This window comes from Nerophis lumbriciformis, linkage group LG03 (assembly GCF_033978685.3).
Source record: "Nerophis lumbriciformis linkage group LG03, RoL_Nlum_v2.1, whole genome shotgun sequence".
Classification (NCBI taxonomy): Eukaryota; Metazoa; Chordata; class Actinopteri; order Syngnathiformes; family Syngnathidae; genus Nerophis; species Nerophis lumbriciformis.
The window spans coordinates 61,833,106-61,850,000 of NC_084550.2; the positions used below are offsets into that span (position 1 = coordinate 61,833,106).

Below are 16,895 nucleotides of genomic sequence, written 5' to 3' on the forward strand. Positions count from 1 at the left end.
AAGTTGGCACGTTGTGTAAATGGTAAATAAAAACAGAATGCAATGATTTGCAAATCCTTTTCAAATTGTATTCAATTGAATAGACTGCAAAGATAAGATATTTAATGTTCACACTGAGAAACTTAATTTTTTTTTTTTGCAAATAATCATTAACTTAGAATTTAATGACAGCAACACATTGCAAAAAAAGTTGTCACAGGGGCATTTTTACCACTATGTTACATGGCCTTTCCTTTTAACAACACTCAGTAAACGTTTGGGAACTGAGGAGACACATTTTTGAAGTGGAATTCTTTCCCATTCTTGCTTGATGTACAGTTTAAGTTGTTCAACAGTCCGGGGGTCTCCGTTGTGGTATTTTAGGCTTCATAATGCGCCACACATTTTCAATGGGAGACAGTTCTGGACTACAGGCAGGCCAGTCTAGTACCTGCACTCTTTTACTACGAAGCCATGCTGTTGTAACACGTGGCTTGGCATTGTCTTGCAGAAATAAGCAGGGGCGTCCATGAAAAAGATGTTGTTTGGATGTCCTTTTTTGCCACTTGTGGCAGCTATTTTGAAACATGTTGCAGGCATCAAATTCTAAATGAGCTAACATTTACAGATTATATGCAATCTGTTGTTGAGTTCCCTAATTTTGAGTGTACACAAATGAAGGTGTGTGTTGCTGAGCCCGACCTGGACATAATCTGGACTGGACCTGGTTTTAAGAGCCCTTTAAACAATCTAATTTCATTGACAACCTGGTCTGGTGAAGATAGGGTCCTTTTTAATAAAATTTGTAAAATAAGATAAATAAATTAAAAACATTTTCTTGAATAAAAAAGAAAGTAAAACAATATAAAAACAGTTACATAGAAATTAGTAATTAATAAAAATGAGTAAAATTAACTGTTAAAGGTTATACTACACTGCAAAAACTGAAATCTAAGTAAGATGAAATATCTCAAATAAGGGTGATATTTGCTTATTTTCTGTCTGATAAGATAATTCTTCTCACTAAGCAGATTTTATGTTAGTGTTTTACTTGTTTTAAAGGTTTTGGTCCTAAATGATCTCAGTAAGATATTACAGCTTGTTGCTGAGATTTGATGACCTATATTGAGTAAAACATGCTTGAAACTAGAATATCAAGTGTTGCAAAGCTGTGTCATCAACACTCACAAGTATAAAACTACTTTTTTAAAGTAATAATTTCTTACTTCAAGCATGAAATAAAAATCATGACTTTGACACAATTGTGTCTCATAATTAAAACAGATGACAGCCAAATTGACTTTGCTGTTTTATTTTCAATGAAACAATAGAAAATACGTACTCCTATAGTAGTACAGTTGTTATTAGTGAGAATATACTTATTTTAAGGTATTTTTGGGTTCATTGAGGTTAGCTAATTTTACTTGTTTTAGAAAGTCTTGACAAGCCAAATTTTCTTGTTCTATTGGCAGATAATTTTGCTTAGTTCAAATAAAATACCCCTAATTTATTTATTTTTTTTCTTGTTTTTGAACACTGACTTTTTGCAGTGTATTAGTGGATCAGCAGCACGCACAATCATGTGTGCTTACGGACTGTATGTATCCCTTGCAGACTGTATTGATATATATTGTAGGAGCCAGAATATTAATAACAGAAAGAAACAACCCTTTTGTGTGAATGAGTGTAAATGGGGGAGGGAGGTTTTTTGGGTTGGTGCACTAATTGTAAGTGTATCTTGTGTTTTTATGTTGATTTAATAAAAAACAAAAACATAAGCAAAAAATAACCAGTTCGAACGTTAAGTATCTTGTCTTTGCAGTCTATTCAATTGAATATGAATGAATGAATGAATTGATTTATTCCGGCAGACAGACATATATATATATAGCAACACTTCATCACTCTTTGTAATTTGACAGACATGCAACGATACCCACCGAAAAGGGATACAGGAAAAAAAGCAATAATGCTTATCTATGTCCCGCCCCTTATTTACAATCAACTTATATGTTGGTTGTATAGTCCAAGTTTCAACAGCAGATTTGATGGATACATGACAATTTCAGAGCAAGTATAACATATGATAATGGATGATAATTAGAGATGTCCGATAATATCGGACTGCCGATATTATCGGCCGATAAATGCTTTAAACTGTAATATCGGAAATTATCGGTATCGGTTTCAAAAAGTAAAATGTATGACTTTTTTAACGCCTCTGTACGGAGTGGTACACGGACGTAGGGAGAAGTACAGAGCAGTTGCGTCTCCCAGTCATACTTGCCAACCCTCCCGATTTTCCCGGGAGACTCACGGATTTCAATTCCCCCTCCCGAAAATCTCCCGGGGAAACCATTCTCCCGAATTTCTCCCGATTTCCACCCTTACAACAATATTAGGGGCGTGCCTTAAAGGCGCTGCATTTGCATGCCGGCCCAATCACATAATATCTACGGCTTTTCACACACACACAAGTGAATGCAACGCATATTTGGTCAAAAGCCATACAGGTCACACTGAGGGTGGACGTTAGAGATGCGCGGTTTGCGGACACAACCGCAGAGTCCGCGGATTATCCGCGGTTCGGGCGGTTGAAATAAAAAAAAAAAAAAGATTTCATCCGCGGGTCGGGTCGGGCGGTTGAAATAAAAAGAAATTAGATTTTAAATAGATTCAGGCAGGTGGCAGTTAAACCAATTCGGAAATATATATACATAGTTAAATGTTGTTACCCACATACGAAAAACGAGCAGGCACCTGCAGCAAATGCCACAACAGAAGAAGAAAAAAAAAAGAGATGGACACTTTTACGGAGCGGAGAAGGGACGCCTCGCCGGGGTCCGGGACCGAGGCCCCTTCCCCCGAGAGGGCCCCACCGGGAGCCGTAGCTGAGGTGATCCGCGAGAAGGGCCCGACGCACGTCCAGGGTCACCACCGCGCCCACCGCACGACACCCCGCCTCGTCCGCCTTCGCCGCGGCCGGCGTCACGCGCAGCAGGTAAGCGGCTTACCTGCCCGCCACCCCCGTGGCCGGGGGCTCGTAACAGGGGTCACTCCGCGCGCTCCGCCCGCGCAGCTTACCTGCCCGCCACCCCCGTTGCCGGGGGCGCGTAACAGGGGTCACTCCGCGCGCAGTGCGCTCACGAAAGGGGTGGGGCAAGCAGAACTGGCGCTGCGGGATGAACCGAACGCCGAGTTAAGGCGCCCGATGCCGACGCTCATCAGACCCCAGAACAGGTGTTGGTTGATATAGACAGCAGGACGGTGGCCATGGAAGTCGGAACCCGCTAAGGAGTGTGTAACAACCCACCTGCCGAATCAACTAGCCCTGAAAATGGATGGCGCTGGAGCGTCGGGCCCATACCCGGCCGTCGCCGGCAGCGAGAGCCGCTAGGGCTAGGCCGCGACGAGTAGGATGGGCGCCGCGGTGCGCGCTGAAGCCTCGGGCGCGAGCCCGGGTGCGAGGGACATCCCACCTCCACGCGCTTGGAGGTGCGCTCAGCGCGGCTCCCAGATGATTGCTGCATTGGATCAGTTGCCTTTCTTTAACAGGCAAAAGCTTTATAACCTCACTAATGCCTTGCATCGTCTATATTAGATATATAACAACGGGCGGGTGCGGTGTTGATTAAATGTTAATTCGGGTGGATGCGGATGGTTGACGACTTTTGTCATGCGGTTGCGGATGAAATAATTGCCTATCCGCGCATCTCTAGTGGCCGTATAAAGAACTTTAACACTGTTACAAATATGCGCCACACTGTGAACCCACACCAAACAAGAATGACAAACACATTTCGGGAGAACATCCGCACCGTAACACAACATAAACACAACAGAACAAATACCCAGAACCCCTTGCAGCACTAGCTCTTCCGGGACGTTACAATATACACCCCCCCGCTACCCCCTACCCAAAACCCCGCCCCCCCACCTCAACCTCCTCATGCTCTCTCAGGGAGAGCATGTGCCAAATTTCAAGCTGCTGTTTTGGGCTCCTTGAGTGGCTGCCATCGTCTTACGAATTTGACGATACACCAGAGCAATGGCAAGCCCATTCAGCAGGTGCCCCGCGATCACAGTTCCAAATAGGTAGATGTCTTCCACGTCCTCGATGGAAAGGACTGAGAGGCACATGATTCTCCATTCATCCCAGGAATCTCTCACGTACCCCGCAGCAACGGTTCCATCAGGGCAGCCAGGCGCCCCCGAACCTCTTTTCCTCGTCGAAAAGATTTTGTCAATTGAGTTGGGAGTCCTGCTGATAATTTCCATGTCTGATGTTTAGATTTGGAGGACAGCGCAAAGAAAGAGGCTTCAAAAAAGTGTAGACAGGACAAAACAAAAGAGAGCAAGCAGGGAGAAGAAGGGAGGCGGAAAAAATGCGACCGCCCTCACCAGAGGCAAGACAGAAAGACGAATAGAGACTTACGAAATAAGTAAAGAAGAAGAGGCAGCCTTCTCTGAAGCTCTGTAGCATCCAGGAAGAAATTATGTCAGCCAGCTCGAAAAATGTCTCGCCTATTGTTGGGTTGCATATGACGTCACATCCGTTTTTTTGTTCTTGGCGGCTTAATTGACACATTGTCGAGCAGCTTGAGAGTGAGTGTAGAGTTTGAGCGGTAAATGTCTTATTGCAGTTCTGTTCCAGACATTCAAGTAGAGAGATAGGAAAGAGCTTTCATAGAGTCCTGAAAAAAGTGGTTCATAAAGGTACCTACCTACTCAGTGGCCTAGTGGTTAGAGTGTCCGCCCTGAGATCGGTAGGTTGTGGGTTCAAACCCCGGCCGAGTCATACCAAAGACTATAAAAATGGGACCCATTACCTCCCTGCTTGGCACTCAGTATCAAGGGTTGGAATTGGGGGTTAAATCACCAAAAATGATTCCCGGGCGCGGCCACCGCTGCTGCCCACTGCTCCCCTCACCTCCCAGGGGGTGATCAAGGGTGATGGGTTAAATGCAGAGAATAATTTCGCCACACCTAGTGTGTGTGTGTGACAATCATTGGTACTTTAACTTTAACTTTAACTTTAATAAAGTCAGGGAGAAAACCAAAATGTGTCGAAGGAAATGGCTCTTAAAAATATCACTTTCACCATCTCGTGGCATACAATCGGACCATGCTCGTGTCTGCAGTGATCACTTTGTAAAATGTTTCAACATTTGATTTGTTTGAGAAACTTTCGGTGATGCAATCCAGTTTATTCTACTTATTATACTTATTAACACTACTAACATACTAGAGTATGTTAGTAGTGTTTGAGAGCAGAACTAAACGTAAGAAAAGGACAATAGATTAGCTTGTGTCCTTTTGTGGTTGCTATGCCAAAATATAACTACGAAGACCTGCTTGTGCAAATAAACTATTGTCATGTTAAAGGGCAACTGCGCTTTAACATGTTGCCTATCGTTCACAATCATTATGAAAGACACGACGATGGATGGATTTTTTTTAATGCATTCATTGATTTTTTTTAATGAATCAGAATCAGAATCAGAATCAGCTTTATTGTCATTACGCAAGGTAACGAGATTGAGGCCATTCCATACAGTGCGATGTGTGCATGCTAGAAAAACAATGTGCAAATATATAACAATTTAAAAAATGTAGAAGTGCAATGAATATGGTGTGAAATGAATATATACATGAAAAAACAAAACAAAAACAGGGTGGTTGGTGGAATGGGTTATTGCACCGAAGAGAAGGCAGTTATGAGGGACAATGGGGCAGTCCGTTCAGGATGGTTATGGCCCTGGGGAAGAAGCATTCTAAATATAAATAAAAGTCTGCTTACAGCAGAGCTCCACTATTCTGCCCATAAAATCTGATAAATAACCATTCAAAAAGCGCCAACAATACTCAATTTACATTTGGTGACTTGAATATTGACCAAGTATTAGTGATATTGTTATTATAACTTTTTTATAGCGGCGATGTTAAAGTTAAAGTGCCAATGATTGTCACACACACACTAGGTGTGGTGAAATTTGTCCTCTGCATTTGACCCATCACCCTTGTTCACCCCCTGGGAGGTGAGGGGAGCAGTGGGCAACAGCGGTGCCGCGCCCGGGAATAATTTTTGCTGATTTAACCCCCAATTCCAACCCTTGATGCTGAGTGCCTAGCAGGGAGGTAATGGCTCCCATTTTTGTAGTCTTTGGTATGACTCGGCCGGGGTTTGAACTCACGACCTACCGATCTCAGAGCGGACACTGTAACCACTAGGCCACTGAGCAGGTGATCACTTCCTGTGTGTCGATGTTTGCATCATCGAATGGTCTGCTGCTTCCTCGCTTCCCTGCTCCCTGAAAGTTTATTGTCATGCCTCTGCCCTGAACAGAAGGTGGCTGTTGATATAATCTGACACGTTGGGACACTTTGACAGCCATATAGGGACCTGGAACTGGTGAGAACGACACAAAAAGCGCTTGTTGAAAAAACCATATTGGTCGATCTCTAGAAAAATGTGCACATTTATTGGTGTTCTTGTTAAGACATACAACTTTGGAAAAATTAAAAAATATTCACAAATGGGGGTAAACTATGCAAAAAAAACAACAACAATCAAAAACCTGTTTTATTATTGCCCGTTTTCCCAAAGTCTCCGGAAAAAATCACAAGCAAATGTGCAAGCAATGGCTAGTTTCGATGTTGACATAAGGGGTTAACAAAAGGGTTAGCTAACGTTTGTATGCGTTTATCAGCCGATCTCAGAATGTCAACAGCAGGCAGAGCCGAGTCAAAGAAGTCGCATCGCTAACTGCTGTGTTTTCGCTGACGTCATGCAGCCAACACAGCGGGAGTCTTCCAACTGCGCTCTCCGGACGGGAAGTACAAGATGAACTTCAGTCAAGCGGATGCCGCCTGCCAAGCCGAGGGCGCCGTATTGGCCAACATCAAACAGCTGGGGGATGCACAGCAGGTACCCCAAGCGTGGTTTCCACGGAGACACCGGATGCACCAATTCATTCGTTCATTCAGCTGGAGCAGCTGTCTCTAGAAAAGAATAGGACAGGGGTGTCCAAACTTTGTCCACTCAGGCTGAAAATGAAAGCCTGCGGAGGCCATTCTGATATTTTTCATTTTCAAAATTTAGATTTTTTTCAACCTTAATCAGAAAGGTCTCATTCATAAATTTTTTTTAAAATAAGTCACATATTATTATTTTTATTTTTTTGATTCAACACTTAAATCTCTAGATCAACTTTAGGTCTATCTGTCGATATAACGTTTGTTGTTGGTTTTTTTTAATGTTGTATGCCCTTTTTGTAAAACCCCCATACCTGCCAACTACTCCGGTTTTCCCGTAATTAGTACGGTTTTCATCAACCTATTCCGGGTTACGGTTGCAGTGATAAAAAATACGGTTTTTCATTAATTAAAAATTTTTTTTTTTTTTAAAGTTTTATTCACGAAATCGCGTAACAACAATGACAATCGACACTGCTTCCCGTAACTTCCTATCGAGCCATTCCGAATGCCAGGCGCGAGGCTATTTATAGCACCGCTGCCAAGCACGAGGCACCAGTAGTATGGCGTCACATTAGTGCCAAAAATCCGAGCGCGTAAAAACTGTTATCGCGCGCTGATTCTCCACTTCGTGCGCGCGCGACGCCATTTTGCGCGCGCGTGGTGCCTTTTAGCGCGCGCGCGGCGCCTTTCTGCGCGCTCTCTGTGTACTCCTGGCATCTCTCCTCGCGCTGTCATGTTTCTTTTTGGCACTTTGGGGGCGGGTATGCTTAGACGGCCCCTCCTTTCTGATTGGTCAGGCGAAAAACGCTGAAAAATGCTCAGAGCCAATCAGAAGTATAGCAGGGCGGGTCATCGTCAATATGTATCAAGATTTACGGAGGAAGAAGTGGATAAAAAAATGTCGCGCGCTGATGAAGGTTATTTCATACCACATAAACACAATACAGGGTAATACAAAATGTGACCCAAATAAATAATAAGACAACAAACACCATAATCACATCTTTCAGCCAGAACTGGTCCACCAGCAATAACATCCAACCATAACATTATTTTATATTTTCACTTCTTTTTGAACATTTGTTTTCTAATTTATGGAATTTCTTTTGATTCAGCCATAAAATTAATGAAATAATCTTTGAATTTTGTTTTTAAAATGTTAAAAATAGCTTTTAATAATGTATTCTGAAACAGTTTAAAATAATCAGAGAACTGACTAACACTGACCCTACACAACTATGTTGCACAATTAAGTCTTTTTTTTTTTTTAAAGTGAAAGAGGTAATTTCAACAGGTACAGCATCCTATGTCATATCTACATGTAATAAGATTTGTAACAAGGCAAACCGTTTGTAAATTGGTCGAAAATCGAGCAAGTTATGGTAATTTAAGTAGTACATGTACCATTGACATTAATTGATTGAGGCTAGATGTCCGAGGTAAGATGGCTACAACGTTGCTACGCTGGAGAATGATTGGTCATATGAAAAATGCTCACAGCCAATCAGAAAGAAGGGGCCGTCTAAGCATACCCGCCCCCAAAGTGCCAAAAAGAAACATGACAGCGCGAGGAGAGATGCCAGGAGTACACAGAGAGCGCGCAGAAAGGCACCGCGCGCGCAAAATGGTGTCGCGCGCGCACGAAGTGGAGAATCAGCGCGCGATAACAGTTTTTATGCGCTCGGATTTTTGGCACTAATGTGACGCCATACAGTTGCCATTGTTTCCAAACGAGCGAACGATCATGGAATCAGCCGGAGAAAAATCGCAAACGAGTCTTAAACCGAAAAGAAAACTGCAGTCATTCCGTGAAGAATATTCAAAAGCCTATCCGGGAATAATTATCCGTTCCAAAAAGGGTGAAAACTACACGAATTGCACCTTGTGCAGACAAGATTTTTCGATCGGACACGGAGGAATTAGCGATGTAAAAGACCACGTTGGGACAAAAAAACACAAGTCTAATGCCGTTGCTAGCGATACAAGTGGAAAACTTTCAACGTTTTTCGTCGCCCAAACAGTGATGGTTTTAGCAACATTTTAACCTGTCTGAATGCTAATAATCATTTTGCGTTGGGGGGCGAAGGAACCCCCCACCAAGACTTTGTCCTGGACCTACCGGGGCCTGCGGCCCTTGGACCCTGGCTACTAGGTTTTTCTGATTTCAAAAGTTGGCAGGTATGAACCCCTGTTTTTATGACAAAAACACAAAATATGCAATCTTTTCCCCAAAAAATATTTCAAAGTGGAATATTTGATGTGAAGTAATTGGAGCCTTGATTAGGTCAATATTTCATAACATTGATTTTTATCATTATCATTTTTTGAACATTGACAGTCAAAAAAAAAATCTCGCTAAAAATCCTCATTAAAGTGTTAAAATAAGTCATACTTTTTAAACCTTTGGATTAACTTCAGATCTATCCATCGATTCTAAGTTTTTATCCCTCTTTTTTATGCCCTTTTTGTCAAAGAAAACGTTGTTTTTTGTACGGCAAAATTTTCCCCCAAAAAAACAGTTAAAAAAAAAAATCCCCCCAAAAAATATTGGGAATCCAAAAGGGCCCTACTCATAAATATGTTAAGATAAATCATACTTTTTTTTATTTTATTTTATTTTTTACTTCCAACGCTTAAACTTTCAGATCAACTTCAGATCTCTGTCAGTTATGGGTTTTACATTTGTTCATTATTTTTGTTGTTCGTTTTATGCCCTTTTTGTGAAAAATGTGCAATTTTCCCCCAAAAATATTTTAAAGTTGAATATTTGATGTGAAGTCATTGGAGCCTTAAATAAGTCAATATTTAATAATATTTTAATTCATTATTGCTTTTTGAACAATCACACTTTAAAAAAAAAATCCCACTAAAATGTTTCGGAATCAAAAGAGCTCCACTCATAAAAGTGTTAAAAATAAGTCTTTTTTTTTTTTTTAGTTCCAGCAGTTAAACCTTTAGATCAACTTATGATCCATCCGTTTGTATATATTTTTTTAATTTTAAAAACAATTATTTGTTTTATGTTCTTTTTGTCAAAGACAACTTTGTTTTTTGAATGGCAAAAACACAAAATGTGCAAAATTTTCCACCAAAAATATTTTAAAATGGAATTTTTGATGTGAAGTAATTGGAGTCTTAAATAGGTCAATCATTCATAACATTAATTTTAAATCATTATAATTTTTTAGCATTGACAGTTAAAAAAAAGGCCCCACTAAAATTCTTGGTAATCCAAAAGGGTCCCACTCATAAGTGTTAAAAATAAGCTATACATTTTTTACTTTCAACATTTAAGTCTCTAGATCAACTTCAGATCTATCCGTCGATTATAAGTTTTTATTTATTTATTTTTTGTTTGTTGTATGCCCCTTTTTTATACTTTAGTTTGTTTTTTTATGTCAAATACAAAATATGCAATATTTTCCCACAAAAAATATTTTAAAATGAAATATTTGATGTAACATTGATTTTAGTTCATTATTATTTTTTGAACAATGACAGTTAAAAGAAATCCCACTAAAATGTTTGGGAATCAAAAGGGCTCCACTCGTAAAAGTGTTAAAAATAAGTTTTTGTTTTTTTTAAATTTTAACTTCCAATGTTTAAAGCTTTGGATTAACTTCAGATCCATCCATTTATATAATTTTTCTATCCATCCATTTTCTACCGCTTATTCCCTTTGGGGTCGTGGGGGCGCTGGAGCCTCTCTCAGCTACAATCGGGCGGAAGGCGGGGTACACCCTGGACAAGTCACCACCTCATCGCAGTAATATTTCTATTTTAAATTTTTTTATTTGTTTTATGCCCAACTTTGTTTTTTTTTATGTCAAACACAAAATATTTAGACTATGCAAATATGCAAATATTTTCCCCAAAAAATATTTTCTAATGGAATATTTTATGTAAAGTCATTGGAGCCTTAAATAGGTCAATCATTCATAACATTGATTTTAATTTAAAAAAATCCCACTAAAATTATTGGGAATCAAAAGGGCTGCACTTGTAAAAGTGTTAAAAAATAAGTCATACATGTTTTATTTTAAACTTCCAGTGCTTAAACCCTTAGCTCAACTTCAGATCTATCCGTATAATAATACATATACATGTATATGTATTATTTTTTTGGACGTTTTTTTTGGATGTTTTTGTATGGCAAAAATATATTTTCCACAAAAAATATTTCAAAGTGGAATGTTTGATGTGAAGTAATTGGAGCCTTAAATCGGTCAATAAGTTATAACATTGATTTTAAATCCTTATTATTTATTCAGCAATGAGAGTTTCAATAAATCCCTCTAAATTTATTGGGAATCCAACAGCCCCCTCCCCTCATAAGTGTTAAAAAATATGTCATAATTTATTTTAAACTGCCAGTGCTTAAACCTCTAGATCAAGGGTCCCCAAACTTTTTGACTCGGGGGTCGCATATATACATATATATATATATATATACTGTGTATATATATATATATATATATATATATATATATATATATATATATATATATATATATATATATATATATATATATATATAGGTAAATACATACATTTATAAAAAATAAACTTTTTTTTTTTTTAACTTGGGACTTCCCGCGGGCCGGATTTTGGACGCTGGCGGGCCGGATCTGGCCTGCACACCGTAGTTTCGGGACCCCTCCTCTAGATCAACTTCAGAGCTATCCGTGGATTATAAAAAAAAAAATTTTTTACGTTTTTTTGTTTGTTTGTTGTTCGCCCTTAGTATCAAAGAAATCTTTGTTTTTTTATGTGGCAAAAACACAAAATATGCAATATTTTCCCCAAAAATATATTTCAACGTGGAATTTTTGGTGTGAAGTCATTTAAGCCTTAAATAGGTCAGTAATTCATAACATTGATTTTAATTCATTATTATTTTTCAACAAGGACAGCTTAAAAAAATATAAAAAATAAAAAAGTTTTGCGTTATTAATGTCAAATGTGCAACTTTTTCTCATTACCTTTCACCTGTTTGCTCTTTTTGGACACTTTTTTTGGTCTGTTTTTTTATAGTACCGTATTTTCCGCACCATAAGGCGCCCTGGGTTATAAGCCGCGCCTTCAATGAACGGCATATTTCAAAACTTTGTCCACCTATAAGCCGCCCCGTGTTGTAAGCCGCATCTAACTGCGCTAAAGGAATGTCAAAAAAACAGTCAGATAGGTCAGTCAAACTTTAATAATATATTAAAAACCAGCGTTCTAACAACTCTGTTCACTCCCAAAATGTACGCAAATGTGCAATCACAAACATACGTATATCAACATGGACAGAGCTGCGTGAAAAAAGCCACCCGGCCTCTTCGCGTAAACTTAAACTTACCTTAACCACTCGCTCATCTTTTCTTCATCCATCCCTTCGAGTTAGCTTTTATGATGACGCCGGCTGGAAAGGTCTCTTTTGGCAAGGTCTTCCTTTTGAATATCACCATGGGTGGAAGTTTCTGGCCATTAGCATGGCAAGCTAGAACCACAGTGAAGGATGACTTCTCATTCCCTGTGGTGCGAATATTCACCGTACGTGCTCCCGTTGTATCCACAGTGCGGTTCACAGGAATATCAGTTGCTGTGAAATAGTAATCCGTGTGCGGATGGAGAGATTGCGTCTTTTCATGAACCGGATACCTGTCGCTTAGTAGGAGCCATTTTGTGGTCTTTACAGATGTAAACACACAAAGGAAATGAAACGTACGGTGATATCCGCGCGCTTTTTCTTCTTCTACGCGGGCGGGTGGTTGCTTACAGTAGAAGAAGAAGCGCTTCCTGTTCTATGGGGGCGGGTGCTTACCTTGGCGGTTGCTTGCGTAGAAGAAGAAGCGCTTCCTGTTCTACCGGGAAAAAAGATGGCGGCTGTTTACCGAAGTTGCGAGACCGAAACTTTATGAAAATGAATCTTAATATTTATCCATATATAAAGCGCACCGGGTTATAAGGCGCACTGTCAGCTTTTGAGAAAATTTGTGGTTTTTAGGTGCGCCTTATAGTGCGGAAAATACGGTATTTTAGAATGTGCCGCCGGCCAATAAAAAAAAAACTGCCGGCCGAAAATGGCCCACGGGCTGCACTTTGGACACCCCTGGAATAGGATGATTGTATTATATTGTGGTTGCCTTAATGATCCATGTGAGGGTCAGAGTATATAAATAATACAAAATCAGTGTCAGTACAATGTCATCAGATTGTGCAGGTGTACCTAATGAAGTGGCGCAGGTGTACCTAATGAAGTGGTGCAGGTGTACCTAATGAAGTGAAGTGAACTTCTGTTCTTCCAGCTGGGGATGCACCTGTGCGTGGCCGGCTGGATGGAAGGGGGTAAGGTGGGATACCCGACCCGCTTCCCCAGCGTGAGGTGTGGTGACAACCACGTGGGCGTGGTCCTCTACAAAGAACCTGTGGACCAGCAGAGCCAGTACGACGCCTACTGCTACAGAGTGGATGGTACGAAGGGAAGCTCCTTCCTGTTCAGGCGGCGGCGTGTTAATTCACGTCCATGTGCGCAGATGTGACCTGCTCATGTCCCGATGGATACGTGGGAGACGGCGGCTTCTGTAACGGAGTTCTCACCGACGTCCTGGCGGCGCACAGCAACTTCTCCATCTTCTACAAGGTGAAGCTCGCGCCGCGATGAAGGTCCAGGGAGGACGTCCATGGCATGACTTTGTTTCTTTGCAGTTCTTGTTGGAGTACGGCGGCTTCTCCACAGAAGGCAAACGCCTCCTGGAGTTTTTAGCGCACAGGAAGTCGGACGTGACCTTGTTTGTGCCCCACGACGCTGGTTTCAGCCCCAGCCAGGTGACCTGGACTTTTTCTCTTTTATCTCTAAATAGTGTTTAAAAACATTTTCCAACTGATGTCTACGTTCAAAAACATTGAAGGATATTGGGCAAGTTTCATATTCTTTCATTTTTCTTCATTAAGCACCCTTTAAACAATCCACAGTATGTCCAGCGATGCAAAGATGTCAAATAAATGAAACAAGCTTTTGAACACAAATGGCCCCTGAGCTGGACAGAACTATATATATATATATATATATATATATATATATATATATATATATATATATATATATTAGGGCTGCAACTAACGATTGATTTGATAATCGATTAATTTGTCGATTATTACTTCGATTAATCAATTAATAATCGGATAAAAGAGACAAACTACATTTCTATCCTTTCCAGTATTTTATTGGAAAAAAAAAAAATACTGGCGCCATGTTCTTTCAACTTGCCAAATAAAACAAGGAAAATGTTACAGAAATGCACACTTTTGACACCCCTGCTATAGATAATAAAAAATTAAATCTGATCAATGTATCGATAAAAAGCAGAGCCTGGCGACGCATGCGCGTTTATCATAATTCTCTCTCTCTCTCTGTCTCTGCCCCTCCCTCACCAATGCTGCTGCGTGCACAATTTGTTGTGTTTTTAACCCCTTCTTAACCCTGAACGTACATTGAAAATACACGCAACCCTAACTCAAAATGCCGGACATTTGAGGCATTTAAGAAACACCGCCCGACAGCCCCGCAAAAAAGGACATCCATCCATCCATCTTCTTCCGCTTATCCGAGGTCGGGTCGCGGGGGCAGCAGCCTAAGCAGGGAAGCCCAGACTTCCCTCTCCCCAGCCACTTCGTCCAGCTCTTCCTGTGGGACCCCGAGGCGTTCCCAGGCCAGCCGGGAGACATAGTCTTCCCAACGTGTCCTGGGTCTTCCCCGCGGCTTCCTACCGGTCGGACGTGCCCTAAACACCTCCCTAGGGAGGCGTTCAAGTGGCATCCTGACCAGATGCCCGAACCACCTCATCTGGCTCCTCTCGATGTGGAGGATCAGCGGCTTTACTTTGAGCTCCCCCGGGATGGCAGAGCTTCTCACCCTATCTCTAAGGGAGAGCCCCGCTCTCCCTTAGAGAGGCCGCTTGTACCCGTGATCTTGTCCTTTCGGTCATAACCCAAAGCTGATGACCATGGGTGAGGATGGGAACGTAGATCGACCGGTAAATTGAGAGCTTTGCCTTCCGGCTCAGCTCCTTCTTCACCACAACGGATCGATACAGCGTCCGCATTACTGAAGACGCCGCACCGATCCGCCTGTCGATCTCACGATCCACTCTTCCCTCACTCCTGAACAAGACTCCGAGGTACTTGAACTCCTCCACTTGGGGCAAGATCTCCTCCCCAACCCGGAGATGGAACTCCACCCTTTTCCGGGCGAGAACCATGGACTCGGACTTAGAGGTGCTGATTCTCATCCCTGTCGCTTCACACTCGGCTGCGAACCGATCCAGTGAGAGCTGAAGATCCTGGCCAGATGAAGCCATCAGGACCACATCATCTGCAAAAAGCAGAGACCTAATCCTGCAGCCACCAAACCGGATCCCCTCAACGCCTTGACTGCGCCTAGAAATTCTGTCCATAAAAGTTATGAACAGAATCGGTGACAAAGTGCAGCCTTGGCGGAGTCCAACCCTCACTGGAAACGTGTCCGACTTACTGCCGGCAATGCGGACCAAGCTCTGACACTGATCATACAGGGAGCGGACTGCCACAATCAGACAGTCCATTACCCCATGCTCTCTGAGCACTCCCCACAGGACTTCCCGAGGGACATGGTCGAATGCCTTCTCCAAGTCCACAAAGCACATGTAGACTGGTTGGGCAAACTCCCATGCACCCTCAAGGACCCTGCCGAGAGTATAGAGCTGGTCCACAGTTCCACGACCAGGACGAAAACCACACTGTTCCTCCTGAATCCGAGGTTCGACTATCCGGCGTAGCCTCCTCTCCAGTACACCTGAATAGACCTTACCGGGAAGGCTGAGGAGTGTGATCCCACGATAGTTAGAACACACCCTCCGGTTCCCCTTCTTAAAGAGAGGAACCACCACCCCGGTCTGCCAATCCAGAGGTACCGCCCCCGATGTCCACGCAAAAAAGGACATGTCCGGTGAAAAGAGGATGTATGGTCAGTCTATCCTAGCCGATCGGTTTCACGTCCGGTGAAACCGATCGCTGCTAGTCCTCTTTTGCTAGCATGCTAGCAGCTAACGGGCGAGGATAGACTGACCATAAGTCCTCTTTTCCCCGTACATGTCCTCTTTTGCGGAGCTGTCAGGGCGGAGTTTCTTAAATGCCTCAAATGTCCGGCATTTTGAGTATTGTTTACACAACGTGCAGTACGCTACTTAACATGTCCGTGTAGAAACTCGTTCGGTACACTTCCGCACCGAAACGAAACCCCCGTACCGAAACGATTCAATACAAATACACGTACCGTTACACCCCTAATATTTTGATTATTGTTTTTCAGCTGTTTGTAAATGTTGCAGTTTATAAATAAAGGTTAAAAAAAAAAAAAAAAAAAAAAAACGTAGCCTCTGCGCATGCGCATAGCATGGATCCTACGAATCGATGACTAAATTAATCGCCAACTATTTTTATAATCGATTAGTTGTTGCAGCCCTAATATATACATGTATATATGTATATGTATATGTATATGTATATATATATATATATATATATATATTAGGGCTGGGCGATATATCGATATGCGCAATATATCGCGGGTTGAAAATATGCGATATAGAAAATGACTATATCATGATATTCGAGTATACGTTCTCACACAGTTGGTTTTAGCTGCGGGCATTACACTACGCGCTCTACTCGCTCTTTCCTGTCTGCTCTTCTCACTCCTCGTCTCTCCTTCTCACAGACAGACAAGCGCACCTTCTACACACGTCACATACTGTCACGTCATACGTCACATACGTATACGCCCTCCTTGAGCAGAGAGGTAGAGCATGGCTAACGTTAGCTGTGGTGCGAGTGGTAATACGAGAGAAAGAAGGTGAGAATCTGGTAACAAATGAAGGAAGAATTAATTCCAAGAAAAACAGCAGGGGGTCCAT

The 16,895-nt window shown here is 41.8% G+C and overlaps 1 protein-coding gene across 2 annotated transcripts in view; it reads left to right on the forward strand.

Annotated features, from left to right (window-relative positions):
- The window catches only part of stab1 (stabilin 1), a 216,691-nt gene that overhangs the window by 171,781 nt on the left and 28,015 nt on the right, over positions 1 to 16,895 (forward strand). For both annotated transcript variants that reach the window (XM_072912860.1, XM_061940474.2), the window contains exons 62-65: positions 6,774 to 6,907; positions 13,251 to 13,416; positions 13,479 to 13,585; positions 13,651 to 13,770. In XM_072912860.1, coding sequence (XP_072768961.1) covers positions 6,774 to 6,907; positions 13,251 to 13,416; positions 13,479 to 13,585; positions 13,651 to 13,770 — 527 coding nt within the window. The remainder of the gene's footprint in view (positions 1 to 6,773; positions 6,908 to 13,250; positions 13,417 to 13,478; positions 13,586 to 13,650; positions 13,771 to 16,895) is intronic.